We start from the raw sequence: 17,858 nt of genomic DNA on the forward strand, positions 1-17,858 counted from the left end.
ATAAAGCGCCGCTCTTAAACATACTACAGAGGAAGATTTCCAACAGGCAATGTCAAGGTCATGCTTATTTTTCTGACCATCAGGATCCCAGATTGTTTCAACACACCACAGAGACATTTACCCTAGGAATATCCCATACATGGAGAATTACAAGAACTAATCCAGACTYCCCGGCATTCAGCAATCCAAAACCCAAAATAACACATTTACATCCCCATAGTATTACTACTAGGCCTTTTCAGCCTCAGCAAAGTTTCTGACACCCCCACATTTAACTAACACAGAGGAAAGGGTGACCATGCACAGCTGCTCTTAGTCTGCTACAGAAGTCAAGCACCTCAAGGCACAGGAGCACTGGAAAAATGGTCAGTCCAGGYCTGGAGCTAGTAGGACAGCCCCTGTATTTTTTGTGTTTTCATCCAAATCCCCCATGTGTGACTTAAARTTGATATATCTTGTTCTGAGAGGTCCAAGACTTTTCCTAACATTTACACTTCCAGAAACAATTCAATAAAAGGCAACAAAACCTTAAGTTTCATAGAGATGCACTAAAAAAGAAGTTTGCTGGTGAATAAAACCTAYGTGCAGCTAAAAAAAMCAAAAACAAACAAACAAGAACCCAACCAACAAACCCAGTGGATGTACAAGAACCACCAAAATAAAAGCTACTCTCCACAAAGGGACTAAACGAGTCCTGGTGTTCTCCAATACCGGATCATGGCTCTCCCTGAGAGTTCTGTCACACAGYTAGGGAGAAAATAAGCAAATAAATAAATAAATAAATAGAAATCAGGAAGCACTGGAGCCAGTTCCCACCTCACAGCTGAGGYTTGGTTATAGTATTTCAGTAGTGAAAAGGTACCATTGTTCCAGCAGGGCAGCGCTGGTCGGGATTCAGTAAGTGTGCAAATATACGTGTATATATATATAAAAGATATATATAAAAATAGAAATATGAATATATAAGCATATTAATTTTAACTTTGCAAAATATTACCCTATGTTTTCCGCTACGGGACAGTGTCCTTCCCCTCTCCCCTCCCCCCCCCCGCCGCGGGCAGGCTGAGGACGGGTGGCAACTCACCACTCAGATAGTTGGTCCACTTGTACAGCACCCCCTCCATGGCGGCGGCGGCGGGCCCCCGCCCCCATGCAGCGCGGCCGGGCCCCGGGCAGCGCCGCGCCGCGCCGCCCCGCGGCGGAGTCACGCCGCCGGCCGCCGCCGCCCTCCTTGGCCCCGGCCCCCGCCGCCGAGCCGGCCCCCCGCCGCCACGCTCCTGGCGCAGGACCCGCGGCGCTGCCGCTCCGAAGAATGGCTTCGCGGCGCTACGGAAGCGCAGAAAGGTTCTGAGAATCCCAACCCACGTGATCAACAAGAGCAAGAGGGAGGCGCCGTAACCCGCCCAAAGCAGGTGGCCTTGCACAGCCAATAGAAGTGCTCGGTCCCTGGGGGCGCTGCCCAATCGGCGGCCGGCAGGAGCCGGCTCTATTGTGCGAGGGCTCCACGGGGTTCCCCGGATCGCTAACGTTCGCTTCCTGGAGCGCCGAGGCCCGCCCACCTCCTCCAGGAGGCGGCTCTGCGAGAACCTCCGCTGCCGATTGGTCACAGCGAGGGACAGACAAGCGCACAACCCAATGGGAAGCTGCTGCTGCTGGGCTCGCTCTGAGGTAAGCCAATCAGAGGGCGCACTCTACCCCTGGTCCTGCCCCCTTAGAAGCTGGGAGCCGCCAGCTGTGAGGGCCTGTGCCACGTCTGCTGGGCGGGCGCGAGGGGGCTGCGCGCGGGCAGGGCGCTGTTGCGGAGAGCCGTTACGGCCGTTACCGGGGCGGGATGGCTGGCYGGCGGCGGTGAGGCGGGCGGGGGCCCGGCTGTGGGGCGGCGATGGCGGCGCTGCGAGCGGCGCTGCTCGGCGCGATGCTGGGCTGTGCGGCCGCGGCGCTGATCCCYGCGGCCGACGTGAAGGTGGAGGTGCTGCAGAAGCCGTTCCTCTGCCACAGGAGGACCAAGTGGGGGGACATGATGCTGGTGCACTACGAGGGCTTCCTGGAGAGGGATGGCTCCATGTTTCACTCCACGTAAGTACCTCGCCCTGGGAGCCTGGCCTTCGAGCTGGGGGGAGGCTTGCCCTCAAACATGTATCTATCTGTTTTAAAGCGGCCGGCGCCTTCTATCAGTGTTTCTTCAGTCTGGGCTTACACGCAGTGGCCTGCAACCTAACGGCAAAACGGTGGCCTGCGATATTGTCCTGCGAGGAATGCTATGTYGAAGGCGGTTTTTTTTAATAAAAATGTTTATTTGCTATGTTTTATTTTTAAAATAAAAAAACATAAGTTCATATGTGTGTAGAGATTATGAGGAAAATAAAAGCAATGCATGCACGTTCAAAAATTATCCTCGTTTTTCATTTGTTAGTAGATTAACACGCTGAATTAACATTTAGCTTCTGTTTTCTGGTTAGTCCTTGAAAGTAGATTATATTTTTTTACAGGAAGGAGATGTTAAACACTGGCTTCTACGGTTTAGATACAGGTTTTGGTATGATTTGAGTGGTTTATTAGGTGCACAATTCGTGCTGTGCACAGATCTCTTTCTAATTTCTAAGGAAAACTTTTAGAGGAGACCTCTGCCTCTAGTTCAGAAAAAAAAATCCTTCTGGTGCTGATAGAACAGTGATACCTTTTCACTACTGAAATGGCATATTCTTCACCTTCCCCAGACCAGACAAATCAACATACCAGGACAACTGTAAAGTAAGTAGGAATAAGAATCAGAAGTTCAAAGGAGTTTAAGAGTCTGCAAAGACTTGCTAATGTTGCCTTTCCTGTAAAACATCAATGAAGTGCTAATAGTGGGAGACAGCAAAATGCTCAAGTATGTGACTTCAGACTGTGTCTGAAGTATGCTTTTGTGGAAAACATACAGAAAGGGCTGTGTTTTGCATGTTCACTCTTTTGTAGACAATTTAAACTAAAACCTCACTAATTTTCTCTTGTAGCTAACCTGCCTCTCTAAAAGGAATTCTAGTGACATTCTAAGTTGTTGCTGCTAACTTCTGTAAGTGCTCTTTTTTCTTGTTAAGCACCTTTCTTGCATGGCTGGTAAGTGGAGCTTTTTGACTGTAGTTAAAATTCTGTGCCTTCCAGCATAGTGGAGATAGTCCTTGTGTACTACCTGGATAAACAAGAAAAAGGGGGATGATCTGTCTATTTTAAAATTAAGCATTTTGCATGTATCTATTTCTATTCTAAACTGTCTGTTGTGTAGACATTTTTTCCCCTAATGATTGTTTTCAAAAGAGATGTTACTGATGCTTCTAAGCATGGGACAGGGTAAACTGTAAATGCAACCAAGTCTTAGAAACTAGTTTTTAATTTGCAGTTTACCAAGGAATGAACACAGCCTTGAATGTATGTGTTAAGTAGGAATGCTTCTGTAGTCTGATCAGTTACGAAGTGAAAATCAATGATCRGGAAAATGAGAGTGGGGATCTAGGTGGCTCATTGTTGTCATAAACAGCCTGTATATGCTGTTATTACATTATTACATATCTCTGTGCTGTGAATATCTTCTGTCTACTCCACACAGCTGTTATGGTGCTTGTTTTTCAAAGACTAAGTGTTGTATTCCATTCTCTTCCAGCCACAAGCATAACAATGGTCAGCCTATGTGGTTTACACTTGGCATAAGGGAAGCTATCAAAGGCTGGGACAAAGGTTTGAAAGACATGTGTGTGGGAGAGAAGCGAAAGCTAACTATTCCACCATCCCTTGCTTATGGAAAAGAGGGAAAAGGTAAAACACCTGAAGTCCTCTCCTTACTTTAATCTATTCTTATCCATGTATTTTACTGGTACTGTCTTTAGTCTAAGAGGTTAGCAAGTTCTTAAGCTTTCCGGGTGAGTTGCACTAAATAAGAGAAGTTGATACAGGTGCTCTTTCTCACAAACATTTTTTTGMAGAAATATCCATTAAGTGGTTGGGTGGTGAATGCAGGGAAAAAAAAACTAGAACTGATGATGGCTGCTGTGCTGCATGTGCTGAACTTCTTTTCTGTTAGAGCTATACCCAACAGTGCTCTGCTTTAGGTAACTGTTGACTTCTTGGCTGTTGCATCAGTGTCTGCGGTAATACTTCATGAATGCGCATATACAGGCTTCRTTCTTGTTTGTGGGTTTTTAGAACCTGGAGAAACTCCCTTTGCTGCTACCCATCCTCTCATGTCCTTAATCATACAGTGAAAAGTTACCATTTATTTCTCCATGAGGGGAGTTTAATCCTTTCCCTCTTTTAGCTATTCTCAGTTTAAGCAGTGCCTGTTATCTACAATAACTAATCYATAATGCGGGCTACGTGGGGAGTCATACTGACATCTACTGAAAGTGGCTTGTGTCTTGTTCAATACTTAGTAGTAGTGTTTTCTCAAACTGTCTACTGCTAACAGTGTGCGTTTGTGTTTTTTTCCTCTCAGACACTTCCAGATCTCTCYCTTAATGGGAGGGTCAGATCTGGAGTTAGTAGTCAAATGAGTGACAGTTTGAATAACATGGCAAGGTTACTTTGCTCTGTGAGATTTGTTTTGGAGTGGGCTTTTTGTTTGTTTGTTTTTTGAAGTGATTATTAAGAATATTTTGTAATGATAAAAGTGGTCAGAAATGACCTAAGGTAATGCAAGGTTTTAAAGCAGAAAGGATAAATGCTTCAGGATGTACAGTTCTGACTGGTATGTCCTCTCCCATTAACCTGAAACTGTTTTAGGGATGAGAATGTCTGCTTCCTCTGGTAAGTAGGAAGGAACATAGGTTAAGTAGTGGCAGTGTACTCTATATGCTCTTTTCTTGGAATTATCCTTTTTTAAAAAAATCTCTTTTCTAGAAGCCTTGGTTTGGAGTTCAAGAGATAATATTAGAAGTAATTTTGTATTAGAAGTAATTTTATTTCYGGCAGAGAACAGGAAACTTTTGGTGGCCAGTTGCCTGTGTGTTGGGTGTAGCTGTACGTTTTACCACAAAAATATATAAAATGCTGCAGTGATCACCTAGTAACATAACGTTAGAGAATCAGTTGCATAGACTTATATGCAAAGCACTACAGTTAGTCTTCAAAGACTTGCAAGCATCACGTGTTTAATGCAGAAAGGYTGAAAGAGTGAACACTGCTGGCTGCCTAAGAAATTACTTGCTTTAGGAAAGTCTTGAAGTATTTGTCTGAATGTTGCTGTTTTCGAGTGATGCCCTGGAAGACAGTTATTTAATTTTCTCCATACTTCCTCAGAACACACATGATTTTACAAACCTGCATCCTGATGCCTTGATTGCTGACTGACTGCAGTGATGAATCAGATGCCTTATTCTGCAACCCTTAGAAATATTATCTGAGTGCCAGACCCTGAGCATGTTGCTGTGGGCTATATTTCCAGAAGTATCTGCTTATTTTTTCATGCTGTAAATCTACAAACTTGCCTGTTGCTGCAGTTCAGGGTATTTTTAACACCACAGCTCCAAAATTGTATATGAAGATTAGTTCTTGTGCCCATCTTTTCAAGGTGTAGGAATATTTTTGAAGTGCCAGCTAATATAGAATTATATTTTTGCTTCTGTTCAGCCTCTGCATATGGGGAGGCAAGTGTTGTGCGAAAAGGTCTCTGGTAGTAGCTTCAGTCATTAATATGAAGGGATATTGCACTGTTGTAAAAGCCAGTGCATGATAAACTGAAATCACTTGGTGAGCGGGAAAGCAGCCCAAAGAGAGCTACRTGATACAGACAGCATTCCTGCCTGTTTGTTGTTTTCCATGGAAAGAGTTTTTCTCCAGTAGCAGTATACCAGATGCAAAGGGTCAAATGGCAGTGGCAAGGAATTTGGGTACTGGGGAGATGAGGTTGTTTCAAGAGGACTGAATTCTCCCTTCTTCTTACTGCTCTATCACTTGTGGCTGTGTGATGTAGTAGTGACCTACAGGCTGTACAGATGTCTTTGGTGACTTTAACTCTGGCTGTGATGAACAGGTCCCAGAACGTTGCATCGTAAACCTGTGACAGTGCTTGCTTAATATGGGTTTGCATCAACCCATAGCAGTCTCTGTCAAAACTAGTCACATCTAAAATTGCATATGTGCTGTAGGGGCTGCCTGAAGTCTAGGCTACAATTTGAAGTAGTCACGCTGCTCACTGTTATGGATATCTGTCCTCAGTGGTTTAAATAGCAAATAGGATTAGAAGAACTTTGCTTGGAGGCATACAGCTGTTGTATGACACTGAATGYGTAATTGTTTTTAACTTGTCTCCATGTTTAATGTTTTGGGCAGGAAAAATTCCACCTGAGAGCACACTGATATTCAACATTGACTTGTTGGAAATTAGGAATGGACCAAGATCTCATGAGTCATTCCAAGAGATGGATCTTAATGATGATTGGAAACTATCCAAGCAAGAGGTGAGTGGGTTACTTTCCTTGCTAACAAACCTACAGGGTGAGATAGTGAAAAGGGGAAGATAAGCTAAACTTTATCCTGTTATGGAAGTATCTAAATGCTTAGAGCCAGATTTTAGCACTAGGTGAAGTGTCAAGTGGCATCTTAACATATACAAGCTGTAATTACCTCTGCCCTTTGGTCACTCTTGTTCAGGCAACACTTACTATCCACAGAGCAGCACTTAAGGCAATTATTTATTGGGTAATGCACAGAATTATGAGGTAGCTGGAACTAAGGAGCATTAGGCTAATTATTAATATGCTTGCTGTGAATGATAAGACGTCCAAGAAGTCTTTGCTGGACAGTTAGAGTGGGATGGAGTGGGATGAGCCTTGCAGTTGCCACTTTCCAATTTTCTCCATCTCCCTCTTCCTCACTCATTTTTTCAATCAAGTACACTAAAGCTATGACAACTTATTTGCTAGTTGTATTGCCTCTTATTACTAAAGACACTTTCATTACTGAACAGGGCTACATAATCAAACAAGTATTATTTTGAAAATGACCTAGGGAGGAAGGTGTCTATYTTCTAATACTACCACCCAAACTTTGTGGCCTCTCTTACACTACAGAGAAGTAATTCTTTCGTAAGCCTACCAAATATTAACTCAACCTTTGTGTAACAGGTGAAAATTTATTTGAAGAAAGAATTTGAAAAGCATGGAGCAGTGGTAAATGACACCCAGCATGATGCTTTGGTTGAAGACATATTTGATAAAGAAGATGAAGACAGTGATGGATTTATATCTGCAAGRGAATTCACATATAAGCATGATGAGCTGTAGAAAAATGTGGCATAATTTCTTATGATGCAAAAATGGCAGTGACTTGGAGAGTATCTGGTTCTCTCCTTGATTCATTATTTTCGAGCTGACAGTTGCTGTTGGCAAAGAAACATTCTTTTTTTATATTAAAGAATTTGTTATGTATAAATGTTTAAACTATTTTGAAGTATGAAAATGTACCTCCTCTCATGCAGCAGATGTGTATGTGATTTTTTTAACTTTTGTATTAACTTATTTTTCAGAAATGAAACAAACTTCCCAGATATCACACATTTTGAAAATCAAAATCCAGAGTTCAGTGTCTTTTTGTGAGTGTGTGTGAATATGTGTATGAATGTATGTATGTATGTTAAAGTCATTTTCAGTGAGTCCTTAATGCATAACTTCCTGGCTGTGGCTTAATTACTTGGCCTTGTTCCTCGTGTAAGTCACTGCTTGAAAAGCAATGTACTGATTTCACTTTTTTTTTCTGAAGATTTTTGGAAAGACGTACTAGAAAGCATCAGCATCTCTTCCTTCAGCTTAGCAACCAATTCAAAGCTGTACAGAAAGAGTAACTCTTCTGTACTGATTTTGCTCTTCTAAAGGGAGAGCATTACCAACYATAGCAATAATTGTGTATTTTTAAAATGATGGAGTTAAGTAGGAGTTGAAATTTCATCTTTTTTGTTTGTTTTTATTTTTTTCCCTCTGTGTCAGTAACATTCTAGGAAATGTATGTAATCTAAAAAATAGCAAGTTGTGCTGCAGTGCAAAGGTGATGTTCTTTTTTTTTCAGTGTTTGTTTGGAAACTTGGAGCTTGCATTCATACAGAAAGACTACACCTTTCTCCTCAAGTTCTGAACGAGATCTTTAAGATAAAATGTTGCAAATGTATAGCTCTTCTCAGCTGCAGAGGAGCAAGAGGTATGATGACAGGAAGATAAACCTGGCCCTGGAAAACCCCTTGCATTGGCCTGCCTGCTTTGTTATTGAGTTGCAGAACTTGTCTGTCCTTGCTTCTTTGCAGTGTTTTCGCAGATAGTATACAAACAAACTTTTAAGTAATAAAATTACTTTTTAGCAAAAAATGCAAGGTATAAAAATATTATGGTGCTATTTCTGGAGGGGTAGAGAGTATGAAGATTTCAACTCTGTGTGTGTTTTGAGCTGCGCCTGGAATGGAAGAAAAAGCAGACAGGAACCCATGGATAATGGCTAAATGGGAGGGCAAAGCTTCCCTGCAGAAGGAATTGCATAGCCTGTTTTGGTGTCTGACAAAAGGGCCTCTGAAGACTGTGTTTTTGCGTGAAAGGCATTGCTTAAGGCTATAGAGGGACACAGGGCAAATGCAGTTGTGTGAAATGGGGATTAATGCAATGCACTAATACTGGAGAATTGCCAAGTGAGACTACAAAGTTCTCAACATCGATGAGCAAATTGATTCCATGCCCTCTAGTGGTGCAAGCAAGTATTAGAAAACTATTTTATTAGTTCAGCTTCATGTGGACAGAGCATTAAGAACTGGCTAAAGATTGCTGTCTCTTCTGACAGCAGTCAGCAGTGAATGTTTGGGAGAACAAAGTAAARATGAGCTTGAGTGTGTAGCAGGCTTTTTGGGTGTAGGGCTTTTTGCATTTTTTTTGAGGAGGGAGGTTGTTAAGTATCTATTGCTTTGTGACTTGTGGCCTGTTTAATATTATGGACAATTACGGACGCATGTTTTTGTTTCAAGAGCCTTTATATTTTTGAAACTATCTCATTTCCTYGAGTCCTTTCATACTTTTGCTTCCATAATGTTCTCTGGCAATGAGTTTCACTGTAGAACTGTGTATGAAAATACTTCCCCCTTGATTTTTAAGCTTCTTGCCTGTCTTGACTCTTATATTACAAAAATAATGAACAATCATTTCTTATTTACYTCTGCTTACAAATCATGGTTTTATTTCTCCCATTTCCCATCGCTTACTGAGATGGAGTTTGCCTGACYTCAGCTGTCCCAAGGCTGTGTATTCATTTTTGTACTGGGTGTCTTGCTTTCTGATACAGCCCTCAGAGCATGAACCCACTCTAAGGACCCTGAGTAAGATTCATTCCATTTGTATTGTTCATGTTATATCACGATAGATGCCTCATCAAAAAGTGATGCCTATCTTTTTTTCCTTTAACTGCATGGGRGAGCCTAGATAGTTAGCATAGCCTTAGCTAAGGAGGACTGCTACGATAAGAAGTTGTTGTTAAAGCAATTTTGTTTAGTATGTGGGAACTGGCAGGTACCTGACTAAACAAGTACTGTTGGGTGTATGCCTCTTGGGAGAGAGGAGTTGAGGCTTGGACTGGGTTTGTCAGGGTTTTAGATCAATTTGCAGTATTTTGCAATCCTGTTTGAGCATCTGGCTCAAATGAAATAAAACTTGGCCCTGATCTCCTGSCCAAATATTTAAATAGGATCATTTATATTGGTATAAATAGGTAAATAAGAAGTCCCACTGTATGTGTAGAGTAAGAGCTAAGTGTCATTTCTGTTTTATTGAAAGAGTTAGTGGATATTGTGAAACAAAATGATGTATTGTCCTATTTCTACTCAAAATTTTAAAGCATTTTATAAAAATAACTTTCAATAAACTTGTACAAGTTGATTTATTAATGTCAGCAGTATATTAAAGCTGTGGCACAAAGATGCTTACCTGGTGCACTGTGTGTAGACTTATAGTAGGTGAGTGGGCAGGGTTTTTTTCTTAGCACTTTTCTTGGTAGCTGTGTTAAATTTCTGAAATTGAACTAAAAATTGTTTTCACAAGTGCAGAATCTCTAGCAGACCTGAGAAGCAACTTCAGCTCTACTACCACTTGCTATCATCAAAGTCTATAAAGATGATGGGATTTCTTGGGTAGAAATAGCACCTGCCTGTCTTGCCCTTGATTGCATCTGCTGTTAATCCATGGGGGAAACAGCTGCACTGTCAGCAGGAGCTGTCTGTCTACCTGCTACAGAGCGGAGGCAGGCAGCTGCCTGCCCATGGAGGAGGAGGAGTACTGGCACTTCGGTGCCACTTGGCAACACTTCTCAAGCTTGGGTGTAAAATGTGCATTTCCCATGAAAATTTCTCAAATGAACCCACACCTGATGCAAAATGTAAAATGCAGCACTTGAAAAAGTGACAATGGTTCAAAACAGTGATACAAGCATCTACAGGATCATTCCTTTTACAGTGTATAGCCTGCTTCAAGTATTCCTTATTGTTTTGTGGTTATATAGGAAGAAACATGCTGATGCTCTTTAGAACTGCAGCCTGTCATTCAGAGCTGCTACCTACCAATTACAGTGGGAGTTGCTGCCTTCTGTAGGTGCAGGAACAGCATTCAGAGCTCATTTTATCTGAAAATTTTTGATATGCAATGCAGCGACACAAGATAGCTTTTGGCAATGCATCAGGAATATTGCTTATAGTCTGAAATGTTTTTTAAAGCTTTCTTCTTGGAGATCAACTGACAAGGCAAACAGTGCTGAAATTTGAAATTAAAAAAAAAAAAAAAAGTCACGTTATTGGGTCTTGAGTCTTTCTCTGCTTCTCAGTACCTTCTCTCATTGTGCTGTCAGCAACATTCCCAGTATAGACTTGTTTTGCTGAGTGCTGTGTATGAATGACAAGGTCATAAAATTGCAGTGTTAAGTACATATCAAACAAGCTGCTACCATAGTTTTGTTGTTTGTGACATTTAGAACCTAAATGACCCATGGCATGTTTCCAGAGCACTTTGGTATAAAAATATGTTGTTCAAATCTGCCTTCAAATTACAGTTGTCTTTGCTGTGCGTGCTGCCCTGGCCCAGAGTCTCTGTTATTAGAGACAAGAAGGTCTGTCCCTTGATCCAGAGATCCTAGTTTCAGATGGCAGGTGACTATCAGCATAATGGAGAGTTTGTCCCCCCAGGATGTTCTGAGTAAAGGGGTAAATCTGGGGSAAAGACAGTAAGAGACAATGGAAGCACACAGAGCAGCGCGAGAATCACAAAGGATGAACACTGTGAATTATAAGGCTGGATATTGATCTGACTTTGGTTAGAATCACTATTTCAGCCAATTCCTATGTGGATTTTATGCTCATTACCAGAGTTTAAATTTGGACTTCCAAGGTCCATGAAGGAGTAGTCAGAATAGGTAMATTTTGTTTTTAAGTAACAGTAAAAGTCATCAGACCAAAGTCAGGTGGGGAACTTCATATATTTTCATCAGAGTCATTTCTGGTAACAGAAAAAAAAAGACAGAAAAAAATGCTTATGTTTATACAAACCTGGATAATTTTATCCTCCCCTGAAAGTTAATCATGATGCTTACCATTCTGTGCCCTAGTTTTCTCCTGGTACCTAGAAAAAACAGCTCCTTGAAAAAATGATAGTCTTTCCTTAGTATCCTGCTACTATTTTTGTATTYGTGCTTGAGTATGTCAACAGTTTCACTGAAGAAATGCTAACTAAGAACTCAGTAGGAAGCTCTGTATCTGTTACAGGAACAGGAACCTTCATTATCAGCTCTYGCTGAAGGGCATTCAGGCAGGAGCCTCCTCAGCTTCACCTTTTCCCTTCTGGGAGCCTCCGCTCCAAAGGCAGACTGGTTTAGCTGCAGGTTCCACCAGTTGGCAGCCTTGTGGTATTTCTGCCTCTCTAAATGATGTAAAATGTTTACAGCTTAGTTTATCTGAGAAATCTACTTCTAAAAGACATGGCAGTTTGAAACAACAACATATTCGATGATAATTTCGTGTGAGGTTTCTGAAGGCTGTGTTCCTGATGGAGGGCTAGGAGTGGTTCAGCTGGGTAGGACCTTCACTGGAGAAACACTAAAACCTCTGTTGGTTTATTTTTACAAGCTTTTTGGCTTGTTAATTATTTTTTTAATCTGTTATTGACACATTATGGATGTAGGAGCAATTCCAGGTATATGATCTCCTTATTGCTTAGCTCTTTCTTTGTCTCCCCTYTTGCAATGCAGCTACAAGGGCTGTACTGAGCTGTGTAAGTGGCAACAGGGAGAAATTGTGTCCTGGAGCTTTTACTGTCCTTGTGCACAGTTGGAAGCATTGTACGTGACCACTAGCACATGTTATTTTTTTCTTTGCTTGTAACTTCTATGCCAGTCTATTAGGCAAATAACAATGAACAAAGCAACTTTTAAAATATTAGGATCTGACTGCTGAAAATCAATGCAGGCAACTCTTCCGGGCTCCCTAAATCCCAGTTAYGTTTTCCTCTGGTTTAAAAATTCTGTGAGGTTGATGCTAACTATCGTTAAAAGCTGCTCTTCATATTAGATTGAATGCTTCTAGTTTTTGGTTGTGTGATGGCCTGTTTAAGGAGATTAAATGACACAAGATAATTGATTCCTCATCTGACATTCAGACTGAAAGCATTAAATCAATCCCATCCTCTTATATTTTACTGTGACTGAAATTTCTTTAAAGCAGTTGATTATTCCTTTTCTAACAACTTCCCTGAAAGATGAACAAGGAATACCTATTTTCTTTTGTGTTTTGGCCTGCTGTCCCTCTGAGAATCAACGACGCAGCTTAGCTCTGGTCTCTTTAATTCATCGGGATATGTTTTTAAAGACCAAGTTTTCATTCCTTATATCCATAGCAAAATATTATTAATGACCCAATATCCATCTCTGGATATGGAATTATATGGCTATAGCTAACAGACTAATAGGGGCATAAAGAAAATAGTGATCAGCTGGATTTTGCTCTTAGCAAGACCTTTTTTTGCTCTGACCTTGATACTTGCTTAGAAAGATAAGGCTAGTGATGTTCCTTTTAACAGAAGGTGAGAGTCTACATTTGGATGTGCTATTCCAGCCCTCGCAGAAGCCCACGCTGCCGTGTCCTCGTTGCTCTTGTTGCTGTTACTAATTAGGTTAAAGCCTGTTGTCTAAGGTGGCTGCAGGGACATCCGCGAYGCGGGCTTGCACTCTGAAATAACCCCATCGCTCCGCGGAGCTGAGTCTGAAGCCAAGCTCCCGGACGCGCAGCGCTCCTCTTGCAGCCGGCGGATGCACGAACTCCAAGGCGAGCCCCTGTGGAGCAGAGCCGGCCAGCGCTCCTGTTCGTTTCGTGGCAGATACCCTTACCGCTAACGCGGGCCGAGCCTGCCGCTGCGGCACCGTTTCACAGCCGGGCCTGGCCGTTCGCACGGCGGTGGGGCTGTGCGGAGGCATGCCCAGCTGCAGGACCCAAAGTGATCCGGGAATTAATAAGCCTCTGGTGGCTCCGAACCGTCGCACCTTGCTCCTTGAGCAGGCAGCTCTGGGAGCGCGACGCAGAGACAAGCCAGTCCCTCCGGGCGCTTTGGATCTCTTTGTTATTGTTGCTATTTCTTTGTTAACATGTGTATACCAGGAATAGCAGACAACCAATGTGAAATGTTCCGCATAGTTTGAAGAGCTATGTTATTTTTTTCCCACCTCCTATTAACTATCATTTTCTACTTGTGCGTTGTGGACAAAGCCATTTATGTAACTTTGGGCTTTTATAAGAAGGAAACAGTCATGGAAACTGTTTTTAATATATTTTTTTCCTATCATTTCAAAAGTGATGGAACCAAATAGGCTTTCTTGTTTTACTTAAATACTTCAAGCCAAAATGAAATATTACTGTTACCAGACATCACTTCCAACCTGTAGGTATCTACTACTTTTGTGTATGAGAAAAGTGACTTAATCATTGAGGGCTTTTTGGAGTCAGGACATTTTATCTTAACGAAAATAAACCTTGGGCGGCTTTTTTAAAAAATTATTTTTAAGCYCCCTGAAAAGCAGAACAATTATGTAACAGAAAATGCTGCAGCAAAAGCATRTCTAGCCAAGGGAGGACATGCTACAGCCAACAGTCCCCAGCGTATGATGCGTGTGAGAGGGAAAAAAGCTTGCTGACACCTGCATGACTCAAGTGTACTCAGCAGACCTGTTGCTGTGGTAACTAAYCAGAAGACTATAACCTCCTTTGAACGAGTGCCATCTATACTGCACCAGATGGCCGATAAATCACAGAGTGGCATTTTCTGTCTCTTGTATCGCTGTCCAATCTTTTCATCTCTAGGTGCCGTGAATTAATTTGCAGCAATTTACACKTGGATTATTCAGACATGACACTAGAATAGGACAGAAAGCTGCTTCAGGTGTGCCATCACCTTAACAGATGCCTGCACCACCTGTATAACACCACAACTATTTTTTGTTCTATGCCTTAATGTTTAAGCTGTCGTGATTTTATGAAGAATACTAAGCTGAGAAAAACACTATGCTTAAGTTTTGATACAACTTCTTTAAGAATAACAATATAGAAGTTGCATTACTTAAAAATATCTGATGCTTAGACTACAGCTGATTCAGACCCCCTCCCCTTCCAGTTCACTAGTCGGTTACAAACATTTCTGCACAGGGAGCATCAGAGCAATCATAGTATATGTGAAGATAAACAGGATCGTTGAATAACAAAAGAATACTGTTGTCCTTGTATTTTCTGATTCTTCTTTACCAGTACTGGTTTATTTTCTCAGGATGAAAAATTTCCTTCTTCCACCCATCTTCRCTATTATTATTATGAATCTTAATCAATCTTATTGTCAACTGCTTTAGCCTCTCTGTGACAAATGCTCCTCTAATATATTGAAAAAGCTCCAGACACACAGGTTTTATGAGCCAATAATAAAAAAGTCCTATAATACCTTTTACTGTTATGAAAATAAACATGTTCTCACCGACTGTAGTATTATGAGCTACAGCAAAGAAAACTATAAAAATGATGAAGATAAAATAACAGATTGATGCTTTTTGCTAAATCCTGCCATTACACCAGAAAAGGCAGCCTTTGTGAATGGTAATGCAATAGCTTGGTTGAGTGGTTCAGTGCTGGGTCTGATAGGTTTCCAGTCATCGAGGGTCTAGCACTGTGCCCAAGGTCCTTGGAGCACGCTCTTTTCTTCTATCCACGTGACACTGGCTAAGCCGTTGTGTTCTGTTATGTCATTTTATATAATAAAGAAATGAATTACTGTGGTGTGTGAGTAAGAGTCTGACATTTAAGCCTGCCATTGTGCCTGCAATGACATCTTATGTACAGCTGCAGCCTGTTCGCATTTGCATAGATTAATCTTCAATGGTATAATTGGATAAAGAGGCTGCAGCTAGGGTTTTTTTTCTCTTCATCATTTGGAGTATTCACTGAGCCTAGCAGGTGACATCTTTATTTCACATCAGAATATTGCACCTGCCACCCTCTATCTTTCTTTATTATGGACGAAGCCCTCTCTGGTGTGGCAGAAGTACTCTTCTGCTCTGCTGTCCTAACTAAAAAAAAAAAAAAAAAAAAAAAAAAAAAAAAAAAAAAAAAAAAAAAAAAAAAACAAACAAAAAAACACTGATACTTTTTGTTCTTTAGGTTTGTCATTATCAGCTGAATTTATTGATCTATGACCATATATGATTATTATCCTAGGGGCTTGCAGGGTTTTCCAGTGATATACAGGGTGAACTCCTCTGTATTTGAGAAATTTTTGCTCCTGTAACACGTCTTAAGTTTAGCAGAATGCYCTTATGAGTATAGGCTCAGAATCCTGAATTAGAAGCAACCAGCTAAATTTGTTCTGTACAGTTCCAATTCATCTGATTTTTATGTGCTCTGAATCAGTGTTCCATCAGAGAGCAGAATAGGCCTAAGAAGATGGCTTGAAATATTAAAAAAGAATACCAACAGGAGCTTTTTTTTGGGGGGGGGGCATACAACCATTTCACAAACATCTATCATGATTTTTTTTAATATGATTTCAAAAAATTGACTTTTTTATTCTGTGCATTAAGCTGACTCCTATCCCTCCAAACACTATTTGCTGAGAAAATTAGTCCTGGAGATTGTATCCCTATGTGCTACTCTCTCTGAATTACAGAGGGAAGTATTTTGGAAATRATGGATCAAAGAGATTAGCGCTGTAGCATCTAGAGGATTTGGGACTCTCATTCTGCTGAATAGGCTTTGGTCTCTAAGGACTTTTTTCAAAGAAAAATAAAAATACAAATACAAACYATGTGTTTCTATGTTTGCCTTCAGTTTCTTCCTTTCGTACAGGAAACATCAAGTATTTTGACTTTCCGTTCTCTAGAGATGTGTTCTTCCTACTTTCCTTTTCTGACTTTGCATCCTGCTAAGAATCCATCTTTTGCAAGAAAAAGAACCCATGTTTTGTACAGTCATAAACTCTGCTGTCATGTTATTAAAGAAAAAGAGCAAATAATCAATAGGTTATAACTTTGTCCGAAATATAATAATTATATATTTTCTATCTACATAGCAATTTCCATTCAAAGATTCCAAAGATGCAGCTGCRAGTAAATGCTCACCCTGTGTCATTTATGAGGTGGTTTAATTGCCATAAAGTTACAAGATTTATCGAAAGCCAGGCAGCAAGGTTATGGCAAAACGACATACGCCTGAGGTCCCTTGATTCCCAGGACCCTGCGCCAGCCGCTCGCCCTTGCTGCTTTCCACAGGTCGTGGCAGCTTGCACAGAGTGTAAGCATCGAAGATTTCTGCTTAAGCAGCCTGCAGTCATTCTGTAGACAGCCTAATTATTCTTAGGTAGATTATATTCAGCCATAATCATCTCTAGCGTAATTAGGAGAACAGACTTAGTCATCTAAGTGAGCATGATAGGGGTAATGTAAGTGGTGTGTTATAGGATACCATTTTAAAACCCTTTTAAAACTGCACCTGCTCTTTTCATCAGCTATCTTTTCAATTTTAAGAAGCAAGCTGTATATGACGTGGTTCAAACTGGGTGTAATTCCAGAGCAAGGAGTTTGGCCTGTTATGTTTGACTTGTCTCCATTTGACTGGTATAAACTTCCCAGCTTTTCAATATCGATTCAAGTCACCCTTTTAGTCGGATATTTTCAGCAGGAGATATCCAGCCTTTTTTTCTCCTATTCTTTTGATTGCAAAACATCCTTAACTCTGATAACAGTACAGGAAATCAAAGGTCTTGTCTAAAACACATAGCAGAAGATCCTGGAACACCGGGGGCTCCGTGATGCCCCTGCTTTTGGATCAGAAGCGCTGGCCTGAGCACCGACTTCGAGGCCAGCCTTGCCCGGGCTGCTGGCATGCCCCCGGAAAGGTGCAAAGCGTTGCAGTGTTTCGCATCTGCCCACTGCACGTCGGACTGGGAACAGCAAATTGATTTTCCCTGCTGGTCACCGAATGAAGTTGCAAATTCCGGTCTGCCGCTAGGTTTGAGGAGAGCAGGGTCCAAAGCCCGTCCACGACTCCCAGGCCTGCGCGGACCTGCGGACCCYCCGCCGCCCGCCGCGGTGAGCGGAGGCTTCTCGGGACGTGGGCCTGGGCTTGTTCCTTCTTCTCCTGCCGCGTCCCACGCTAAGCGAGAGTTACTCGTCCATAAGCGCTGCGGGGTCTTCGATGCCGTCATCCCCCCCTCCCCCGCCGCTGGCGGAGGGACACGCGGGTCCGGGGTCGCATCACCGCCGCGCTCTCCGCCGCGGCACCGGCCGGGACTCGCCGCGCGGAGCGGTTCGGCGGCGGCTGCGCCTGCTCCCGCCGCCAGGGGCCGCCGCCG

General features: G+C 42.0%; 2 protein-coding genes across 3 annotated transcripts in view; one reads left to right on the top strand and one right to left on the bottom strand.

The window, feature by feature from the left end:
• The window catches only part of PLEKHA8 (pleckstrin homology domain containing A8), a 29,186-nt gene extending 28,033 nt beyond the window's left edge, over positions 1-1,153 (bottom strand). For both annotated transcript variants that reach the window (XM_085307528.1, XM_085307527.1), the window contains exon 1: positions 1,085-1,153. In XM_085307528.1, coding sequence (XP_085163654.1) covers positions 1,085-1,124 — 40 coding nt within the window. In that variant the 5' untranslated portion in view covers positions 1,125-1,153. The remainder of the gene's footprint in view (positions 1-1,084) is intronic.
• Positions 1,154-1,727: 574 nt separating this feature from the next.
• FKBP14 (FKBP prolyl isomerase 14) lies at positions 1,728-7,543 on the top strand. Its single transcript, XM_085307529.1, has 4 exons — positions 1,728-2,076; positions 3,641-3,792; positions 6,304-6,431; positions 7,098-7,543. Exons 1-4 carry the CDS (start codon positions 1,883-1,885, stop codon positions 7,254-7,256), a joined length of 633 nt encoding a protein of 210 aa, XP_085163655.1. The 5' UTR covers positions 1,728-1,882; the 3' UTR covers positions 7,257-7,543.
• Positions 7,544-17,858: the final 10,315 nt, after the last annotated feature.

This window comes from Rhea americana, unplaced genomic scaffold (assembly GCF_003343005.1).
Source record: "Rhea americana isolate MKP2758 unplaced genomic scaffold, rheAme1 scaffold_26, whole genome shotgun sequence".
Classification (NCBI taxonomy): Eukaryota; Metazoa; Chordata; class Aves; order Rheiformes; family Rheidae; genus Rhea; species Rhea americana.